Source organism: Anser cygnoides, chromosome 11 (genome assembly GCF_040182565.1).
Source record: "Anser cygnoides isolate HZ-2024a breed goose chromosome 11, Taihu_goose_T2T_genome, whole genome shotgun sequence".
Taxonomy (NCBI): domain Eukaryota; kingdom Metazoa; phylum Chordata; class Aves; order Anseriformes; family Anatidae; genus Anser; species Anser cygnoides.
The window spans coordinates 16,761,885-16,784,028 of NC_089883.1; the positions used below are offsets into that span (position 1 = coordinate 16,761,885).

The window sequence follows — 22,144 nt, forward strand, 5'->3', positions numbered from 1 at the left end:
AGTTAAAAATTGAACTGAATAATTTACTGAATATAGCAACTGTAAGCATGTGAAGTCGTATATTTGTGTATGTAAAAGGGTCAGAGTTTCTTGGCAGCATTTTTTAATTATGCACATACAGAACATATATGGAATAGCTTCTGTCCACTGTGCTTTGAAAACACTGCTCAGCTGTAGAGAAGCAAGCCCCTAGACCAGGTGCTGCAATCTTGTCTGATGGTAAAGTGTGTTGCAATGCTTATGGTCCACTTGTAGCTGGATTAATAGCAACTCAATTGTACTGGATAGATAGGGAAAAGAGATATTGAACAGTTCCAAGGAACCAAAACTTGCATGAGAATTTTGTCAAAGACTGAGGAAGGATACAGGTATTTGAAGAAGCATGGGAGAAAGACTGAGGATTAGGTGAAGAAAGGAACCCAAGAAGAAGGAAGCCTTGCAAAATGAAGCAAGGTTATCAGAGTGAGGCCAGTAAAACTCTTCCATTCACCTCTAGGTTACCAAAGCAGAGCTGAAGAGATCATTTAGCTGTAGAGAAGCCTGCAGTAGTACAATATTTGTTGATAGAAGCAGCAACCAATCCCTGCCAAACCACACAACCCCCACAGATCCCTATGTGTGTTAAAGGTAGAACTGTCAGAGAGCTTGTTTTACTTCTGAGAACACTGTTCTTCTTGTGAATCAAGTACATATGTAAAGCAGTTCTTTAATCACAGCCAGGACTGTTGTACTGGGTATTTTGCTTATCGCTGTGTTTACAATTGTGTACCATTTCCCATTTTTAATGCTCATTTAATTGGTCTCTCGCCATAGGAGGAGTAGTGAAGGTATCTTTCTACACAGGTGAAGAGATGTAGAAGTGCTAACAGTTCCATAACCCGCCTCTGCAGCTGTCGGGGATTAGGTGCAAGGAATTCAGGAGAAAGCTAATGACTCTACTGAGCATTGATTAGAATCAATCCCAGCTGTAAAGCAGCAGCCCTGTTTCTAGGAGCAGAAGAGAGTGGTTCCCCTATGCATACTCATGTAGAAATACAGCACATGTTTTCTGGAGGTTGGTTTCCTTTTCTCCCTCAGCATTTGGAGCTGAGGGGATGAAACTAAGAGGAAAAAAAATAACGTCAAGAGCAAAACATTTGAGATCCCTATGTAACTTAGCCATTTAATCAGACTTAACACTGATGAAGCTTATAGTGTTGCACTATGCAACACAAAGCATTTGCTTGTCCCTTCAAGACAAAAAAGGCTGAATTGTGAGAGGAGTGAAGGATATAGAACTGACCTTCATGTTCTCAGTGACACTGCGTATCAGAAGTTGAAAACTGTACTTTGAATGGTACAGAGATTGGACCTAACTCCACTGTGAAGGAGGGAACTGGGATAGGAGGGAATCTTACACCAAGCAGAGCAAGTGACCTGTTGACTCAACTGGAGCCTCTATTCCTGAAGTTCCTCTGCGTCCAGCAAACTATCATTACAACTTCAGAAGACATTGGAATAGATAGAAATCCAGTATTTTCTCCTGCGAGAAGAACAATCTTGGTAACTGATAAGTGAATATTACATAATACTACATAACCTTCTAACACCATAGGCTTCTTTAGAAAAAGAAAAGTATTAACCTCTGCAGTAGGGGGATTCAAAAGGCTTCTGCACTGTAGACTGAAAAAGCAGAATGCTTGGTAAAAGTTTGGTATCTAGTGTATTTCTTCACAAAAAATCCAAATTTCTTTATTTACACTGAGTTCAGTTAGCTGTCATCCACAGATAAACTAACATCTCAGCCTGTAGGGGAGAATACAGTTTGGACCTGGGGCCCTCAGGACCCAGGACTGTGTGACATGAGGCAACTTAGAAAAAGCCTAGAGTAGCATTAGATGTTAAAGGATTCAGATTATGCTAAACCTAATGTAATACTTAAGTATTTTTCTAGGAAGCCTGAGAGGTATTTTGAAACAGTGGAAGAAAACTAGACTACTTTGGCTGCTCTAATATTTGAGTTAAAGTACAGCTGTCCCCTTGACAAAATACATGTGGAGTGCCTTGCCGAAAGAGCAATTCTTCTCTCCAAGAGCAATCCTCATACAGACTTGGGTTTGAAAACTTTACTAGCCCAGATGCATCAGTATAGCTGTGGAAGCTACATTTCTTGTAGGTTAGGATGGTATAATCAGTGCACATTGTCGGCAATTCAGAAGCACAGAAAAATAGATTCTGCTTTTATTTTTAAATGTGGTCAGTACTTGGTTTCTTAAACATAGTGTGCCTGGCTTGGAAGGTGGCAAAGGTAAAGAGGCCATCTAGAACTGTAATTGTTGCACATAGATAGCCTTGCAAGTTCAGTTTCTATGCCACTAAGGTCAACCTTGCCTCGTATTGAAAGAGATCAGACTTTACCTTGATTGGGAACATGTGCCTCAATTTCAACATACTGGGGTAGAGCACTGTCTTCAGCCATGGCCTTAGACAGACTGAATTAACTGCACAGCCAGATTGCTATGGCTTTCTGGTATGGCAGTGCTGAAGACATTTGAGGGGAATTCCTTTCTCTATTTCTTGTTATCATCTGTGCTCTAAAAATATATCCAGTGTGCCATTATTTGAAGTTTCCATGCTCCCGCCCCTAGTGCATATGCTGCACTTTTGCATGCTGCTGCTGGGGGAGAGCTGCAGCTGCAGTCACTAGCTCTGCCCAGAAAAACATTTTCTTCCAGCCCTCTGAGCCCCTAACCTGGTCATTTCCCACAGCTGTTGTAGCTGCCACTTACCAGCCAACGCTCTCTTTCCAGCCTCATGCCCTAACAGCTGGCTTTTGGCTCTGAGCACAAATGGCTTCCTGTGATGTGCACTGGTGTACAACTGTTAGCATGCAGCTTTTCTTGCAGGTAACATTTATGAACATTTAGTTACTGGAATTTGTAAGATATCACTGCAGTGATACCACTAAAGTATCAAGCCCTGAAACTGCCTGAGTGAAGGTTCTTAGGTGTAGTTAGAAAAACTCCATTACATTATCTAGAAAGGGTCCTCATCTCTGTATGCTTTGGAAATACCTGAGTCGTGAGTTTCAGACAATCACTGTGCTGGTGTTACTTTCTTTGTGCTTCGTTATCTTCAGTGACACTAACTCTATATGTGCAGAGTCTATTGCAGCATAACTCACCATGTATTATTTGATAAGGAGAACATTTATTCCCCTAAGAAATACTGAGTAGTGCTGTTCTTGACTAGAAGTAACTTTCAAATAAGACAACTGAGGTGTGTGTAGTCTTCTTGGATTGTTATTCAGAAATACCTATTTTGTTGCACTGTATTGTGTTTTAGAAATGTATCGTGCTTACCAGTACTTGATCTGGTCACACAAGCTATGCCCAGGGAGTTTTTCTTGCTTGTGGGCTGCTTTTTCGCAGCCTGTAGAGAGCTTTGCAGTGTTGTGGGTTGATTGCTGCTTCAATCCAAAGTAAGGTAAGTTTTCTTTATACTGCAGACACAGTATAGAAGCTTCCTTAGTTTACAGTAGTTAGAGTTCACTAAATCAGAAGCAACACTAGTGGACAGATGGCCTGGTGTTCCGATTCTGAGTTGCTTATTATTGACTCCTAAGAAAGAACCGATAGTGAGTTTATTAGAGGGATAATTGTGGGTATACAGATCATATTGAGAAAGCCTTATAAGTCTACTAGCTCTTTTAATAGTGAGAAGGCTCAAGTAATCACAGGGGAAGTTTTACCTCCTCCTTTCTCTGATTTGTTTTTCATTTAAAGCTTCCCTTCTGCTATACCATGTACTCTACCAGCTTCCCTTCTGCTATACACACACCCCATCTTTTCCTGTGACCTGGACGCCTCTCATCTGGATTCCCTGTTTTAGGGACAGCTCAGATTTGCCATGTGCCACTCAACCACAGATGCATCAGCTTTCTAGACTTGTCAGAAACCAATGTTTGGGGTGTTCCTTGTGATATGTGAAATTCTGCAGGGGTATCTATGAGGTTTTAAGTCATAACGATAAGCTGTTTTTGATAACTTCCTCATGTCTAGGAAATTCATCTCTATATAGCCACTCTTTCCTTGCCATTTTTATTGCTCTGTGCACCCAAGGCCTGTGATTAAGGTCATCATGTGGTTGGCTGACATGCATTTGTTGTATGCATATAGTAAAAAATGCTGTTATTGTGTGGTATGTGTCAAGCATGTTTGTGAGCTCAGCTCATCCTGTTTAAGTGACTATAGGTCAAGCTGATAAGTATACAGCAATAAAATATAGAAAAACACACCGAAAATGTTTCCCACATCCAAATCAAACACACAGCAGATTACAGTTGTCAAGCTTGCATAGAATTGACTGTTTTCTTTAGATTATGTGAACTGTATCAGGAAAGACTGAACTATTTGGAAACCAGTATTTAGACAAAAATATGTAATTTAAGGCAACACGTGTTTAGTGTCAACAATTGAGCTTTTATTGTAAATGTCTTTTTTCCTGGAGTACAAGTTAAATAGTTTGAAAACCTATATTTGGTTTAACAATGGAAGATACGTAATGACATCCAGCTAATAAGAGCTGATAAACCAGTGAATGATTCATTTTTTAATAATATAATAGGAGCATATTATACTTGAATGTCTATTAATTTGGCTGTCGGTTATGGCATTTTTTTCTGTAGTTTTGGTAAGAGAGGGTCAGATTCTAAGTGTGTTTTGTCAGTACATGTTAAAGACATGCCTAAGCTGAAAATTGAAAATGGCTACTGTTTACTGTATAGTGATCAAAGTGTGACCCCTTACTGGCAAAAAAAGGAATGGAAAACTAATTTCTAGGTTCAAGATTAATTTTCTGTCAAATTGACAAAAGAGACCCTACACTAGAATATGCTTAGAATAAGTGCGGAACCTTCTCATTATCTCTTTCTTTCAGTGTGCAAGTTATTACTTTGATTTCACAGTTCCATAACATGAGCATTTTAGGAGTTAGGTGTTTGTGAATCTGATATAAATATCTACAAATACATCCTTCTTACCATTTTAATCCATGACTTGCTGTTTCCCGTTATCACTGATCTCTGCTGATGACCTTTTCCTGAACATATTTTTCCATCTTCCCTACAGTAATCACACAGAAATGATTGTCGTATAAGGAGTTGGCTATGGCAAACAGGAAACGTCAAAGCACTACAGCCAGCATGCTGGATCACAGAGTGAGAGCTTGCCCTACTTCATCTCACAACAGGGAGCCTGAAAGTGAGGAAAGTGATCTTCCTATTGAAGATTATGCAGCAAAGGAGGCAGAACTAGCAACTGTCAGACAAGGTAGTCCTACACCTGTGGAACATGAGTGCAACGATCATAGTGGAGATGGTGACTCCAGCTCTGACTATGTGAATAACACCTCTGAGGAGGAGGACTATGATGAAGGCTTACCAGAGGAAGAAGAGGGGATTACATACTACATTAGATACTGTCCAGAGGATGACAGTTACCTGGAAGGAATGGACTGCAATGGAGAAGAATATGTTCCACATGAGGAACACACTGTTGAAACAGATGAATGTCAGGAAGCTGTAGAAGAGTGGTCTGAAGGTAAAATTCAGCACCAAGATGAAAGTGAGGTGACAGACAGGCAAGAGTGGCAGGAAGGTCAAGACAACGGCATTCAGGTTTTGGAGGATGAAGCATCATCTTTGGAGATACAAGACCAAGAAGAGAACATACAGTATTGTCAAAGTGAAGGTGGCTATCCGGACTATTACCCAGCAGAGGCTAATGGAAACTCACAGGGTATATCACCATACCATTCTAGAAAAGAGGATGCAGAGCTAGAAGAGCAAGAAGAGGACATTGACCAGATTGTAGCAGAAATCAAAATGAGTATGAGCATGAGCAGCATTAACAGTACAACCGAAATGAGTCCAGAGCACACTGGGACTGAAAACATGGCACATGACTATAAAGAGACTTGTTCAAAGGGAGAAGCTGTTCACAGTGCTAACAGGCATGAGGGGAGGCCAAAATCACTGAATATCCCATCTGCCTCTAAGCACAGTGGAGATGTGCCTAGAGGTTTTAAAGCCAAGTCAAGAACCCCAGAGGACAGACCGAAGTGGCCACAAGAGCAGGTATGAGGTTCTCTTTTTATCCAGATTGTCAGAGGCATTATGCAACTGTTATGTCAGTTATCTATTCCAAACAGAACTAGAGAATGGTATGTTTTGCTTTTTACTCTATATTGCATTCAAACTACATAAGTACATTGCATGCTTAGAAAAATTTGCTAAGTGTAGTCAACTGAGGTAAAGAACCCAAAAAGATGTTTTGCACAGAAATAGAGAACTAAGTAAAACAAGATATCCTAGATCCATGGGACAAAATTCTTTATTGACACTGTTTTGTAATTGTCATTTTATTCTGTAGTGACATATTGGATGTGCACTTAAAACTGAGGGTCAGCACTGAAATAGTTGAGATTTCCCCCCTTCCATTAAGGGCTCCTCTTCCACTACCTTAGTGACCAATTACCCTTAATTTCTTTTGTTTTCAATAGAACAAACCATATATAAACCATATATTAAAACCAACTGCAAGAAATGCCTGCATACTGCTGTGTTTTTGTACTGCCTGGCAATACCTTGACAAGAAACTTCTTGTACCGAAAATGCTGTTAAACAGTTTTAACACAATGGTGTAGATGTTGATTAAACCATGCATGCACTTTTCTTGTTCTACTGTTGAGTCCCAGAAAATGAATTTGGGAATGGAGCTCAAGCTTTTATAGAGCAGAGGTGTGAGGTTTTCTTTCTTTTAAAAAAGTCAAATTGAAGATACTTCTTTATAGAAAGACAAAATTCTGCTTGAAAAAGCTTGAAGCTTTGGCTTTTCACCCCTCTGACTACATGTAAGTCCAGTTACTCTGAAGTTAAATGCAGCTGAATACTATTTACTGTACTGAAGAGAAATCTGCCTAAGAGAGGTAAAACATTACAAGTCTGTCATCTAAATATGTATTAAGATAAGTGGGTTATTTTGCCTTATCTTTAATTAAAAGACTTCATTAAGCTTCAGAGGTATAAATTTAATGCTTCAGCTTCATTGAAGTTATCACTACAGAAAATCATAATATTGTCAGTGCCTCATGGTTCATGAAACGCTTTATCCTAGACTATTCCATAAAAACAGACATTAAAATATGTCAGTTCATCTAAAAAACAGAAAAAGGAAATCAAATGTGTAAATATGCGCTGATGAAACAGGTCAGCCTTTATTATAACGAACAAAAACCTTAAGGGGGGGGTATTTTCACAGATTTCCTACATCTACAGCAAGTTTTTAAGTATTCCCTTCTGTGTTCTATTTTCAAAGTATAATTAGAACCAAACTGCATAACTTAAAATACTCAGTGGCGTACTGCCATCATTAAAGTGCTAGCTTGCTTGATTAAGGGTTGATGATCTTGATTTGCTTGAGTCATTCCTGTTTATTGACTATGAACAGAGAAGTCCAGTTAGCCTTTTTGGGATTAGTGAACCAGCTTTCTGACACAGCACACCACTAGCTGCCACAGGGACCATTCCTGCTTGTAAGTTGCCAGTTTGTAAGAAGAGCTATTCTTGAGTAAGGGACTTAAGTAGTGAATTCTTCTATGTGGTTGCAAAGGAATATTATTTTTTTATCCGCAATAATTGCCAGTTCAAAACAGAATTCAAAACAGGCTTTCATTTCAACATCTTTTTGCACGCTTTCAGAGATTACTTTGCAGAGGTTGAGCTGAACTGAACTGTACCTTTATTATTCTTGTCAGTCTTTAACAACTGGTGGTTTTGCAGCACCAGCATATTGATATAACTGCCAAGGCTGTGAAAATAAACAAAGCAACCCAAGTATTACTGAGCTGCCTGTCTGAGGTCTAAGTGTTATTTCCAGTCAGTCATGGGCCAATGCCTTAATCTTTTTTAATAAAGGAGAAAGTGCTGTTGCAATTGGTACACACTGGCACGTAGCCATTGGATTTCTACAGTCTTCATAGAAACCACAAACTATTGTCTAATGGATAGGGCATTAAGCAATACACAGTATTTCACTTTTCTTCAAATACAAGAAAAAGGAAAGTAGTTTCTCATGCAGAGAGATGGCAGTATGGGTATCCATTTAGCTCAGCATGAAGGGATAGACAAGCTGGGTGACCAGACCTCCTTTTAATTTGCACTAAAGGAGACAGCTCACAGCTGCTGTCCTCACTGCTGAGAGGGACACATAGGCCTGCAAGTCATGAAGGTGTGAAGCAGCATTTCTTAAGGACATACAGAGACTCACAAATGGAAAAAGCGAGGGGACTTTCCCCTGGCCCCTTCCCACGTCCCCAGGAATATAAAGCAAAGATTTAAAAGCAAGTTAATCTTTGGCAATTATTACGTGAATGTGTTTGTCATAAGACTGGCCTTGTTCTACTTTACTACGTTCTGTTCAAGTGCTTCAGGTTGCTCATCCTCAGCTTTATCTAAAAGTCTGGCTAGTTGTGAGGCCATTAAAGCACAGAACCCATTTCATCCAAGATGAGTTTTGTACTTAATAGTTCATTAGGTGTCCTTACCACGAGAATTTGCTGGGCCTTTAGCACAGGTATCAGACCTCACAGAATTTAAAGTACAGACTTTTCTGTTTTTCTTCTGGGGAATTCAATTCTTTCAATATTTGCTATTAAATGTGTAAGGGATGGATGTATTTAGTGTACTTCCTAGATGAAAGTCTCATTTGTGAAAGCAATACAGTAATAATCTTAATTACAATAATTAAAGTTCATACAGAGTAGAAGGAGAAAAACCTCAAAGCCATTGTCAGTAGATTTGCATGCCAATCTTGTTAGCAGAGAATTTGCCTAGATGATCTTGGTTTCCTTGTCTTATTCAAATGTATACGTTCTTATAAGTGTGTATCACAAAATATAATAGCAAGGGGTATGACACAGAAGCCTATGTACTGTACATGGAATGCTAGTGCCCCAACCCTCTAAGTGTAGATTTGGATGCTATTGATTTAAACCAAAATGCTATGTGAATGTCAGAGTGTATATAATCAATAAGCAAGCAGAAATATGAATTTTGTGCTGTTATGCACGTATTGCAGTACCCTTAGCTTTAAGGTTTCTGCTCCTGTCTTTTCCTTTCCTGGTATATTCTCCCACAGTAGGTAATACTGGTGTATAAAATTTTAGGTTAGGTTCAGTTCTGTATCAGTTACTGTTGCTGGAAAATGATTTTTTTTTTATAGCATACCTTCAAGAAATATGTAGTTATTAATTCATAGTCCAGGATAAGTGCTAATAGTCTTGCATATCAAACGCTAAATAACCAGTTGAAAAATGCTATTTTAAATGTTCTAGTAGGTAAGTTTGCTTTCAGCAACTAATCACCAGGGGAATTCCAAAAAAGAGCCAGCAATCTAGAAACTTGAAAAGAAATATCTAAGCATTTTATTTACTGTATGTGTCCTATTTACTATATGAAAACTTCGGGGATATGTGAGCTTTTAAATATAATAAGCCTTTGTTTGTAAATACTTCCAAGAAAGTGCAGAAGAGGATCTGCACTAGAGAAGCCAGAGGGGAAACCCAGGATAGATTTAGAGTGTATTTTTGCTCTTACTGCTTAGTACAACTTTTATTTCTTGCAGGTTTCCAATGTTTACAGTCAAAGGCATTATATTCATGACCTTGAAACTAAGTATTTTAAGCATTTGTCTGACTAACCTCAAACTTAACTTGCTCAAGCCAGGAAGTTCCCCCTTCCCCTCAGCATTTGACATCTTAATCACCTCAGACTGACCCAATTGTTAATATACCTGACACTCAAAAGTTCTTTTTGATTATAATTTCATTTTGTGCTTTACTTCACACACAGAAGTTGAGTATAGTCAGGCACCCTACTGACACAGATTTCTCCTGAAGTGAGTCTTTACAAGAAAAAACATTACTTAATTGACTTAGGTGTATCTTTGGTGGGGGAAGAAGGAAAAGGAAATAAGTGGCTCATTCAGCTGATTCTAGGATGCAGCATGACCTGAAGTTTTAAACTGATGCACTGTTTCTGGGCAAAAGTAGTTGCTGTGAACTTGGAAGGTTTTTTTTCCCCCTCCTGTTTTGAATACTATTCTATTTGTGGAGCTTCAAGTTTAACTAGAATATTGTTGTTTTGGCACACCAATAATCAACAGGAACAGGTTTACTTGGGGGAACATGGGTAGTCTCTGATAACAGAAGAGTGCTTGTAAAGTGCAAAATACAAGAGCCTGGCCTAAACCAAAGCTTGGACCATGAGAAGCTCATCGCCAGATCATTTCACTTTAAGTTGTCCTGGCCAGCTTCCTTCCCAGGACATACTGTGGTGTGGGGCAGTCATCCAAGCCCATCCTCTGCTCCCAGACAGTAGTTGGATCTAACGCAGCTGTAAGACATCTGTACAGAACAATGGCATTGCCTGCTATTTTACTAACACTAAATACACTTCAGCTTCCCTTTAATACTACCTCTTTACACTCAGCATAATTAAAGAATGGTAGAAGTAGTCAAGACAGAGGTTAGCAAAACATTGGACAGCAGCAGATAATCCTGATGGAAGATGTCTCTTGCACTAATGGAACTCAAATAATTAACCCTATTAGAACCTCATATGTGGCAGATTTTACTCTGTTCATCCCAGCTACAGTCACGCTTATAAATACTGGCATTGGCATGGCCTGAGAGCTACTTCTGATGAGCAGGAACTGAAGGTGACTATGGGACTCCAACACTTGAATGTTAACCATCTAATCAGCCTTTCATTTTTCATTTCTCAGCTTCATTTTCGAACTGCAGACTCCTGAGTAGGCTTACTCTCTCCTACAATAATCAAACATATCTAATTCCCTCAACATAAAAGACAATAAACCAACAGCACCAACACCCTACTTTTACTTATACCCTTTTGCAAAAACAGGAATTTGCTATTATCACCTTTAATGAGTGCCCTAAAGGGAAGTCCACTTTTTAGCTAAGCAGCCTGTGACACATGAATTCTATTGCTTTTGATTTCTCATTCTTTACTTTCAGTTAACAAGCAAACATTTGAGAACCTAACAAATGCTCATAACCTTTTTTTGCCTGTGATCAAAACCAGAAATCCTTCAGATAGCCAAGAACTGCCTCATTCAGATTCAATCTCTGTGAAAGTATCATGCTGGGTCAAATTGCTCCTACCAGTAACAATGCCTTTCTGATGATATGTTAACTAAAATAGCAGCTCAGTAAAGGTAAACCATTCCCACTAAACACCAGTATCTACTAAGTGAATTTACTTCAGTCGTGGTTTCATAGGAATAGTAGCACCATAGTAGCCTTATGACTAGGTTAGCCCCTCTTGATTCAAAAGGATATTTTAGTTGCACATTGGTGACTTTCTATAGACATAGTAGCATTTAAGCTTCAGGAGAAAACAAAACCCAATGATAAATTGTCTTCAGGAACCAACACCAGAAGTCATAAAGTTGACATTAGAAGCTGAAATCTTGTCTTTAAGTGACATACATAATAATACCCATCTGCTTCACCTTTGTTCCAGAGAGACAACAAATCAGATGAAAACCTTAGTTAGGTCTGTTGGTTTGCTCACGCAATAGACACCGTAACAAACAAGACACCCATTGGAACCTACCACAACACATTTCTTTTTTGAGAAGCAAATTAGTCTCCAGGATGAGTTTCAACATACATAAGCACATAGATCAGTTTCTGCACACATTACTTGATGCAGTGTTTGACCAGCATTGCTAGGGAAGAGATTGGCCGATGTCTCACAAGCCTAATTACTCAAAGGGTTACAACACAGTAATAAAGCCTTACCGTGCCTCTGTGCCACACTCTTTGCTTGCTTATCAGCTCTTTACCAAGAGTTTTATCAGTTTTTAAAAAAGCTAATCATTTGCTCCTCTCTCAGACAAATTATTCCTCTAAATAAGTTAACAAAGAGAGACAAACCTGCTGGTTTCCAGCAGAGCAAGTCATCCAGCAGGCAGGTGCTTCATCAGTGCTGAGCACCACCACAGCCTTTGGGGTCCCAGGTTGCAGCTTTAAGGCAGGCTGTGTTGCTGAGGTGAGCTTTTAACTGAACACCCAAACAGCGTGCGGTGCAGTAAGCAACTGGGGTGTTCAGGGCCAGCAGCACTTGCCCACCACCAGCCCCAGAGCCAGGGGAAGCTGCCCTCTGGGAGGGCCACCTATAAAGGGCCCGGCCGGCAGGAGGGGCCCTGCAGGTGGCTGACGAGGGAGGCCCAGGCCTGGCCATCAGCCAGGAACCAACTGCAGGCTGTTTTCTGCACCACGTGCTTCTGTGCTTCAGTGACCTCCAATAAGTGGAGTCTGGTTTTCCTCTTAGCCTAAAGGTGGCATTTTTGGCTGCCTCACGTTCTGTCACATGATGCTGGACATTGGTTCGGTACCTGCCCCCAGGCAAAGCTGTTAAGAACACTACACCATTAACGTTTTGGTAGTGCTTGGGCATCTCCTATTCAGACTGTGTGTGGTGGTTACTGACAATGAAAGGGGAAAAACAGTATCTCACCGGTTTTTTGGAACAGATCTTGCTCAAGGATAGCATGCAGTGTTATAGTTTGAGGGTTTGAGAGTGAAGATACCATGTATATTTCCACAAGCAAAGCAACTCTGTATAGGGAAAATTCCTAGAGCTCCTTATCTACAAATGCCAAATAGAAGCACCTTGCTTATATTGGTAGTGAGTGTACTCTCATAGAAGTGTATGCTTTCATGTCTACAGTACAATATCACTGTGTACATGTGTATGAAAACACAGGACGTTGCATGGTGTAAAATCATCCAGTACTCAAATGATTTGAACAGTAACAGCAGAAAAGTTAGGTGAGGTAAGTCTAAAGCTACATTTGGTGCTAAACAAGTTGTACAGAGGAGGTGAGATATTTATTAGCTCTGAAGTAAACCATTACATCCAGCTAAAAATGCATGACTTTCTAGACTAAAACAGACTGCCATGACCGGGAGACTGGTCATCTGTCTGCAAAGTGCATGGGCTCACGTTTGAGGGAGTTTATCATTGAACAGCAGGAGGTGAAGAGTGGTTCCTGGGACAAACTCCTGGAGCTTCCTGTGATGGATTGACCTTGGCCACCTGCATAGTGTCCCCCCAGCCGCTTTCTTAAATACTTTTTCACAGAAGTGCCCCTGTCTTGGCTGCTTGGCTCAGCTGTGTCCTGCCGTGGGTCACTGGGAAGCTAGCATGGGGCAGCCCAGACCTCGTCCCACAGAGGCCACCCCTGCAGCCCCACTACCAAAACCTGGCCGTGGACATCCAGTACAACATGCTTTCATTTTTAGATTGTTTTGTGTGCAGAAATGTTTAAAACATAGACTGAATTCTAGAAGAATTCTCTGCTCTAGCTCTCTCAACACGATGTCTGCATATGCCAACATTTTGGTACTGAAAATAATCATCTTCACAGTCAGAATCTCAAACTATGTTGAAGACAAACGGGAATATTTATTTAAAACATCTGCATACATAAAAGAATCCCAAATCTTTCCTTTGCAGAATCTGTCCACTTGTAGGATAAGACTCTTAACATGGCTTTATCTATGTGTTAGGGTGCAGTAGATCCCGGATTTCTAGTTTAGCTTTAGGTCCTATTCTAAACTGTAAATCAGGGGATAAGTATTTATAAAACCTTACAACTATTTCCCTCAAATGTGCTTTTCAAGCTATTGTAACATTTAACAATATTAACTGGCAATTCTGTAAGAAACCTGAAGAAAGCAAGTATCGATTATGGTAATTTATTTGACAGTGGTCAGATCACCTGGGAGCATGAACCAGCTTCCAGCCCACAGTAGATACCAGAATTGATGCTTTCTAAAAATGATTCCATAAAGAAGCTCTAAGATTCCTTCATCCTTGGCCTAGAAGCAGTTCATTCTGTACAAAGACTGCATGCTTTGTACCTGTGTATGGGAGATACAAACATGCCTACCCTGCGTTGTTCTCTCCTTTGACACAGAAGTCATCAAACACTGTGCGTGTTATGGAGAGAAAGGGAAGCCCTGCTCCCTGTAATTTTTCCTCCCCTTTCCTTTCAGAATACCATGTAAACAAACATTTCTTTAGAATGAAAATCTCAACCCTCAGTTTATAAAGGCTCATTGTAACAGCTCACGTATTTGAAGGAATATGTTAAGCACAGAAAGTCTCAGACAGGCTCCCAGTACTGACTACTCGGTGTTTCATGCCACTGATGCAGAGAGCCCAACAATCCAGCGCTGAGAGGGTCTCAAGACTGTGGTAGGACACTCAGCTTTTTTTTGAGGAAGTGCTCTCAGTGACACCCCGCCCCACCAGAACACTGTTAGAGAACAAAGTCCTAATAGATGAGCTGCAGACATAATGTATTGGGTGCATAGATGTGCCTAAAAGGAACAGACGAATTGTTTGTACCTGAAGTTCTGCCTAATTAGTCTGGGGTTCCTAAGCACGTAGAAGAAACAGTGGGAAAAAAGATGGCCTTCATATACAAACACCAAATAGTAAGAAACATTTATTATGTTCTGTGTAGAGGTGATGTGATGGATCCCAGCTCATCATGGATTCTGCACAGCCTTTTCTTTGGAGCCCAACTAACATACAGTGACAACATGTACGCTGCGCATGTGACTGGGAAACAGTCAACAAGAAGGGCTTATTTATATTCCTAAAAGCTTTAAAATAGGAATTCAAAAATGAAATGTCATCCGTGTATTTCTTGCTATTTCACATTAAGATTATATGGAACTATATTTGCAACTATTATCAAAGAGCGTAATTGTCATTATGGTTCCCAGGGCTGAATAAGTCTGTCTCCATTTAAGATTTCTGACAGACATGTTTCAATAATGTTGTTTTACAGCATCCATGGTATGTTGCTAAACCAGCCAACCAATTCTTTCTTGATCTGCAGGTGCACTGTCAGTTCAGTCAAGTGTGTGGTAATCAGAACTGACAGAGCTTTAAAAGTATTAAAATTCTGTTGTGCATACTGGAGTTAATTTATTTGCTGTCACTCTCTTTGCAGTTTAATGTATCTTCATTATGGCCATGTCATGTTCTCTGCTTAAAGCATACTTGATCTAATCCCAGTATTTTAGGGAATAATGTGTGATTATTACACTTTTATTATGAAAGCCCTTTGGGTATTTGTTTACCCGTATTAATTAATGCATTCTACTGCACAGCAACACATATTGCTCCATATTAGTTTAGCCATGCAATATAATTAGGTTTGTCTTGTCTCAAACAGAACAGCATTTATACGCACGCAGGGATACAGTAAGTTTTCTAGCTACTACAGTTCTCTAGACAGGGCACTAGCCCTGTTCCCCACATCTTGGTGCTCAGGTATTCTCAGTCTGTCTTGGGTATTATTCTCTTTCCTAAAATTGTGCTTACTGCTTGGGTGGATTTTTGCCTTGTGTATATTGTCTTACCTGAGCATTAGCATTACTGAACTAATAGCTCTAATATGCCAGCTTCAGTAGCACCATTTTTTCAGCTGACTAAACATAGCTCATAGGGAATAATTTGTCTAGAGATGAACACGGAGACTTTCTTTGATCTACAGCTACATATTACATTTGAAAGTCAGAAGACAAGGAATTATATTCATGGGTAACTTTCATGCTGACCCTTTGAAATAATTCTGGCTCAGTGTTTCCCATTTACATAATTGTTGATACAGATTTTTATATGTGGGGCTTTACAGCGACGGTGGTATTCAGGCACTCTTATACATAATGGGGAAATTGAGAATAAAGGAAAGTGACGTCCTAAACCATAAAAGAATGTGTCCACAAATCTGCTTGGCTTTCAAGATTTCTAACGGTGAAATTTTGTCCAGTACTGAGCATAAACACATTTTAAAATTCTGACTTTGGTTTGTAAACAATTTGAACATTTCAGTATTTGGTTTAATTTTGCATGAAATATTTGCATTGAAATAAATTCATTGTGTTAATTTAAATCAGTAGTGTCACTGCTGCTTAATGATAATTGAAATGCATTATTTACATCCAACTAGATCCTTTATTATAATTAAAGAGCCTAATATTTTGATGGGAATCTCCTATTTGTTACATTTAAATAGGAAATTTCAACTACTGTATCATGTTATGGTACTTCAGTATCAATAATGAATATTGATTGCATATAAATAACTACACAGACCAGCTTCATGACAAATGACTGCTTTTCATAAAATAATAGAGAAAATGCTAAATACAGTTTCATATGTTAAAGCTTTATGGATTTTATTATTTTTTTCTGAATGTAATTTAATCTTTCCAGAACAGAACTTTTGGTTGAAATCTGAATATACATTTTTTTGAATTTATTCAGTTGAAATAGCATTTTCTGGTGAAAATTTTTCTGACTATCCTTGCACCATTCACTTCCACTGAACTCTCTTCATTTTCAAGCTTTTCAGAAGAAAAAAGGCTTTGAAACCCTTTCTCTCTTTTCTTACAGATGTGCAATGGTTCAGAGCAGCCAAGGAAACAACAGCGTTCTGACCTCAATGGCCCAGTTGATAATAATAATACACCCGAGGTAGGTGCCTTAGGCCATTCTGCCACCTATCTTCCTGTCCTCAGGCTACCGTGAGGGACAGCAGGGACTGAGTTGTCAGCTTTCTCCCTCTCATGCACATGTATCTAGAGTCTGTTTCTAGAGCCTGTTTCTTTTCCTGAACTGATGATAAATTCCTTGACTGTGTATTCTGCATAGTCTTTGAACCATAGCCATGAATCAGTTGCTGCCATATTCATCCTGTGTAACTGTCCACAGTGTGTACTCAAGCCTAAAATTTTCTGATAAAGAAGATGGAGAACACTTCAGAAATTCTATTTTTGGATTATTGAAGAGCAAAAAAGCAGCATCAAAAAGAAATTGGCTTCTACTTGTTTTCTTTCTCTCCAAAATGTCAGTCTTTGAAACCAAAGGACTGGTTAATTGTCACGGTTCTCTTTAAATAATCCCTAATATCAAGCACCTCATTCAGTGCCGAGAGCTCAAATGATTCACAGCTTTTTGAATGCCCTCTGTGGTAAGATGTGTCCCTGCTCAGTCAGCTGTGAAAAAGACGCAGTGATAGGCAGACCTGCTCTTGTCACTGAAAACTGGAGCACAGACGACATCTAAGAATGCAGAATGAGGTTATGCTCGAGGTTAGACACAATGAAATGAAATTTAGACTTAAAAGCAGAAGTCTGTTATCTCACAAACATACAACAAATTTAGCCTGTTGCCTGTTCCGTTAATGAGGAGGCACATTTCTGAAGCCTTTTGCCATAATGGAGAAATCAGCCCCTTTCCTGGGAACAGCAATGCCTGAGGAGGCTGGCATAAGGCAAGCAAATGGAAGGACTCAATCTGTTTATTGAGAGTACAGACAGCAGCATGAGATGAGGTGCAGTGCAATCAGGGACAGTTCTTTCTATTCACAAACCAAGAGTCTTGCTTTCTAAATACTGTTAGATATTCCAATTGTAAGTTTGGGATATCATTAATAGGCAGTGTGATCTGGTGGTAATCTGTGTGGTTTCTATTACTCATTTGGCAACTGATTTGCTGGCTCATTTTCATTTCCTGCACACACAACCCTTATTTGTTTTGTGTGGTGTGACATGCCTTAAGTGCTTTGAGATTCCAGGTAACCAGCACTATGAAACAGTTAGGTTGGGTAACTTACTGTGATGTAATGTGTTTCACTGTGATAAATAATGGCTATGCAGAAGTTATGCAGAGAATATTTATTTATTTATTTATTTATTTATTTATTTAAACAGTGGTCAGCTATTTATGATGTGAATTGACTTCAGTTTGTGAAAATGACTTAGTCGCATTTATACCACATATTGCTTTTATTTCTCAACAGACAAAGAAAGTGTCTTCATTTCCAAGTTTTGTTGATGGTAAGTTTTACATCATCCACAATTAAGGTAATACAAAAAGGAAGCAAATGCTTTAATTTATTTTAAAGATGAAAATTCTAAAAAAAGTCAAACCAAACAGAATGCAACTCAGTTTAATAAATAAGCAACTAAAGCCTATTTCTGTTCAGAGTACACTATATGTGGAAGTATTTAACATTTTTATCCCTACCTGTGGCAATGGGAGCCTGGATTTATGATGATAAAAAGGAGGTGAAGATGGAGATAGCTACAAACCTGGAAGGAGGTAAAAAGGTGGAAACAGTGGGTCTCAACAGGGTAGAGATTTATGGAGGTAGAGGACCCTGTTCTTCATTGCCTTGTACAAAGCAAGGAGACATGCAAGTGTTCAGAGCTGCTCCTATATCACTGTGCATTGATACCTGTATTGCACCCTGGGAATCTCAGCTGTAGGGAACAAATGGAGGGGATCTCCTGATCTGAGAAAAAAATGGTAATCCCAAATGAAGAAAACAAGGAACATACTTTCCTCTGCTTAGGAGAACCACAATTTCACTCCTTTCTTCAATTGTCTGTCAGTCAAAGAATGATAATGTTCAGCACAATCCCATTTTATCTGTCCACTTTCTTGTTTTAATAAACTGACATTTTTCTCCAAACAGAAAATAAATAATAGCAGTGCAGGGGAGATTGAAGAGTTTTTGTACAGGAAAAATACACACAGCTCTTTCTACAGAGGAAGTGTGTACACCAGAATGTAAGCAAAGGCAATAGGAAGCTTCTAAGGTTCTGACTTCTTAGATCTTAGACACACACATTTCCCTGCAACGTGAATCATAAGTGAAGGTTAAAAATTGACTTCTTACGCCACTCCCAACTCAAGGAAAACTTACTGTGATTTAGACTAATATTAGAACATTCAACACATTTTTCCCCTATTCCCTGATCTCATCACCTTGACGAGCACCTTCTGGTTTTAGTCGTTTCCTTGATGAGCTACAGCAAATGGGAAGTTCAAAGATTGCCTCTTTTACACAATTCACATCTGACAGAAACTACATGTAACACTTGGCATGTACTGGCTAACAGGCCCTAAGTAAAGGTAAATTAAATGCATTCCCTAAAGGCAGAGGAGACAAGAAAGCAAGCTGATCCTCCGTAATAAGCATCTACTGATTGTGTAAGTGGACATCTATAACAGGAGGGCAGCGTGAGCGGAGCTTTTAAAAAAAGGAAAAAATAGAAAATTTATCTGTCACAGTGCTTGCAGCTACAATGGCACTTTTTTTTTTTATTGGGATAAAAAGGTTACGTCTTTTTATTTTTTAACCAATCAGCTCACTACTACTCTTGTTGGAAAGAGGTCAGGATACCTTTAGATAACAGTTTGGTTTTTTTGGTTCAGTCATTCTGCTTTTTCTGTTTTTTTTTTGTTTTTTTTTTTCTTCAATAGCACAGCATGAGAGGATAAGCTATCTATTAGGCCTTTTTCTATTGCAGGTATTATATATATGGCATTGTCTAACAACAATAAAGATGTAGCTCACTAGGAGCTTATGATAGGTCAATGTATGCTTTCTGAATCAAAAAAAAAACCACTTTTTTTTTTTATTAATTTGTATGTAGAGTCCCCAAAACAATAGGACCCCACTGCACACAAGAAAAGATTCTGCCAGCTAATGCTCTCTGCCCTTTCCTGAACTTTGTTGAGGATGCCACAACCACATTCTGGTCACCATTCAGCTGTTCAGACACTTAACTTTCAGCATGACACCTTAACTGCAGTAGCTATGTCTATATCCCTATGCATATGAAATATTTTTGCATATGAAGTATGAACATAAAAACAAACTAGCTGTCACCAAAAAAAAAATAAGAAAAGTGTCTCTTTGCTATTGTAGTTGTGCCACTATATGCTTTTAGTGGTAATGCAGGGGTTCTTCTTTTTTTTCTACTGTATATTTGTCCTGTCACCATAACTATCATTTGCCTTGCGCAGTCACAACCATGATGAAATTGAGGAATCAGCCAAAATATGGAACTTACAGGTAGGCATTCTGCAAGGTGATATATGCCCTGTGGCCACTTATTCCTTAGCGAAAGTCTTTCTGCTGCGCTGCCATGCACCCTAGGGTCTGAGTGACTTCAAGGAGTACAATGCTTCTCAGCAGGCAGTTGAAGTGGCTTCAGGGCTCTAAGCACAATCCCTAAATACTCTCTGAATCATGAATTGGTTTCCATGTGGTACTAGATAAATATAAAAAAGTGTTCCTAAGAGGTTATTAAATTCAGTTATGCTGCTTTATTGAATGAGTGTTCCTCTTATTATTTTATGAATACAAAAGGTGTTCATTTAAAAATCTTTAGAGTCTGTTTTGGTTTAATGAAATGTTTAATATACTCATTGCATTAATGCAGCAGAAAATGGAGTAGTCTTTAGTACACTGATAAGATGCAGAAACTTATGATTATTTTTTTTTCAGAAAAAAATGTTATCTAACTTTTAAATATCAATCCCCAACATGAAGTTCCAGCTTGTTCATGCCAAACTAATCTTCAACTTTCAGATCTATTTCTTTCTTCTTCCCTTGCTCATTGGTACACCTTACACACACTTACAGTCAAGGGCATGCTTAAGTGGTTTGATGAGTTGGGACCTCTGCCAAAGCTGCCTTTTTTATAATCTTTAAACCAGTCACAGACAAGGAAAGAAAACGCAGGTAACCTAGGTTGACCCTGGCAATTTTCAAAACCATTCCTTACATCCTTCCAGCAGATGTCTTATCCTATCTGACAGTTGCTTCCATTGCCCTCATGATGGGAAATATATGCTGGAAATGTTTTCTGCCCAGCATGATTCTTGTTTTTTCTTTTTTTTCTTTTTTTTATACTAGCTATTGCTATAAGCATTTTATACATGCTGTTATTATATACATGATGTTGCAGGATTTGCTGCTAGTATACTAATTCTGCAAAAAGCACAATCTAATGCTCTGAAGAGATGAGGAGACCATATCCAACAAAAAGAGAGAAATCCTTAATCAAAATAAATAAAACTTGGATAATAAAACTGATTAAAACCCTAGGATTTTTACATTTTCAAGACTTTTCAAATCAGTTAGAAACACTATTGCTGTCACTGAACTGCCAAGACATGAGAAGTTGTTGTTTCTTTTGGGAAATTAACGCACATTAATTTCACAGTCCCATAAGGAACCATGAGTACTGTTGTTTCATGCTCTGAACATATATACATACACACAGACCTCTAAACTCAGCTTTGACAGGCCTCTGACATAGTCTACCAATTACCTGGTAATCAAGACAAAAATGTCTTGCTCAAAGATGTACAAAGAACAGATGTAACCAGAAATGGGCAAATTCTACAATCTTGTAAACAACTGGAGAGAACACAAGCTTTCCCAAATTTACCCAGAGCTTTTGGGATGGTAAAAAAGTAGATTAAGGGACTGACAGATTTTAAATAACCAGCATAATTTTTAAATTTTTTGTTGACAAGTTCCGCAACCTGATAGAATTTTGGCCTTTGCTTGCTACAGTAATGCCTGTATTGGAATTTGTTGGACGCATTCCAGTTTTCTCTTCACACACAAAATATTTCAAGAAAACTAGAAAGAAAAAAAAATTTTTCAAGAAAAAAATATTTCAAGAAAGGAGGTTAGTTAAACTGATTTAAACATTATGTGGTAAGCGTATTTCAGAGTTAAAGCAACCTTGATTCAATTTAGCCTGATTTACTTAGCCTGAAGTGAATGAAGGTAAACCAAATTAAGGCCACTTTAATTTATAAGAGTGTTTATGCAGGTATCTAATGAAGTTTTTGTTAACCAACATTAAATTCACACCTTTAATTGATTTCTGTCTTTTCTATCCTTGAAACAAGGTATCAATGTGATGCAATATCAGTGTTTTGTTGCATGCTGAAAGCAGTACAGAGGTATGAAACTAAGTTTTAGGCCTGAAAAAAAAAGTGAATGACGTTGTCAAAAGCAGTACTATATAAAACACATCATCCACCTACTGAAAAGTGAAATGGTGCAAAGACATAAGCAAACATAAGCAAATAGGACCAGATATATAGTAAATGGAGTTCTTGTGGAATTTTCTTTTATTATTTCATTCAATGAATTAGCAATACAGGAACAAGGATTTCTTT

The 22,144-nt window shown here is 38.7% G+C and overlaps 1 protein-coding gene and 1 long non-coding RNA gene across 11 annotated transcripts in view; one reads left to right on the forward strand and one right to left on the reverse strand.

Moving 5' to 3' along the window:
* LOC106033724 (uncharacterized) overlaps positions 1-12,097 on the reverse strand; it is a 55,865-nt gene extending 43,768 nt beyond the window's left edge. The window contains exon 1 of the long non-coding RNA XR_001205509.3: positions 12,001-12,097. This is a non-coding gene — a long non-coding RNA (uncharacterized lncRNA). The remainder of the gene's footprint in view (positions 1-12,000) is intronic.
* APBA2 (amyloid beta precursor protein binding family A member 2) overlaps positions 1-22,144 on the forward strand; it is a 99,349-nt gene that overhangs the window by 50,928 nt on the left and 26,277 nt on the right. For 9 of the 10 annotated variants that reach the window (XM_067003963.1, XM_013177409.3, XM_067003961.1 and 6 more), the window contains 3 exons: positions 5,109-6,115; positions 16,544-16,624; positions 17,952-17,988. In XM_067003963.1, the coding sequence (XP_066860064.1) occupies positions 5,147-6,115; positions 16,544-16,624; positions 17,952-17,988 (1,087 nt within the window). In that variant the 5' untranslated portion in view covers positions 5,109-5,146. Of the gene's footprint in view, positions 1-2,787; positions 2,886-5,108; positions 6,116-16,543; positions 16,625-17,951; positions 17,989-22,144 lie in introns of those variants that run through there. The other variant, XM_013177406.3, reaches the window with a different exon arrangement.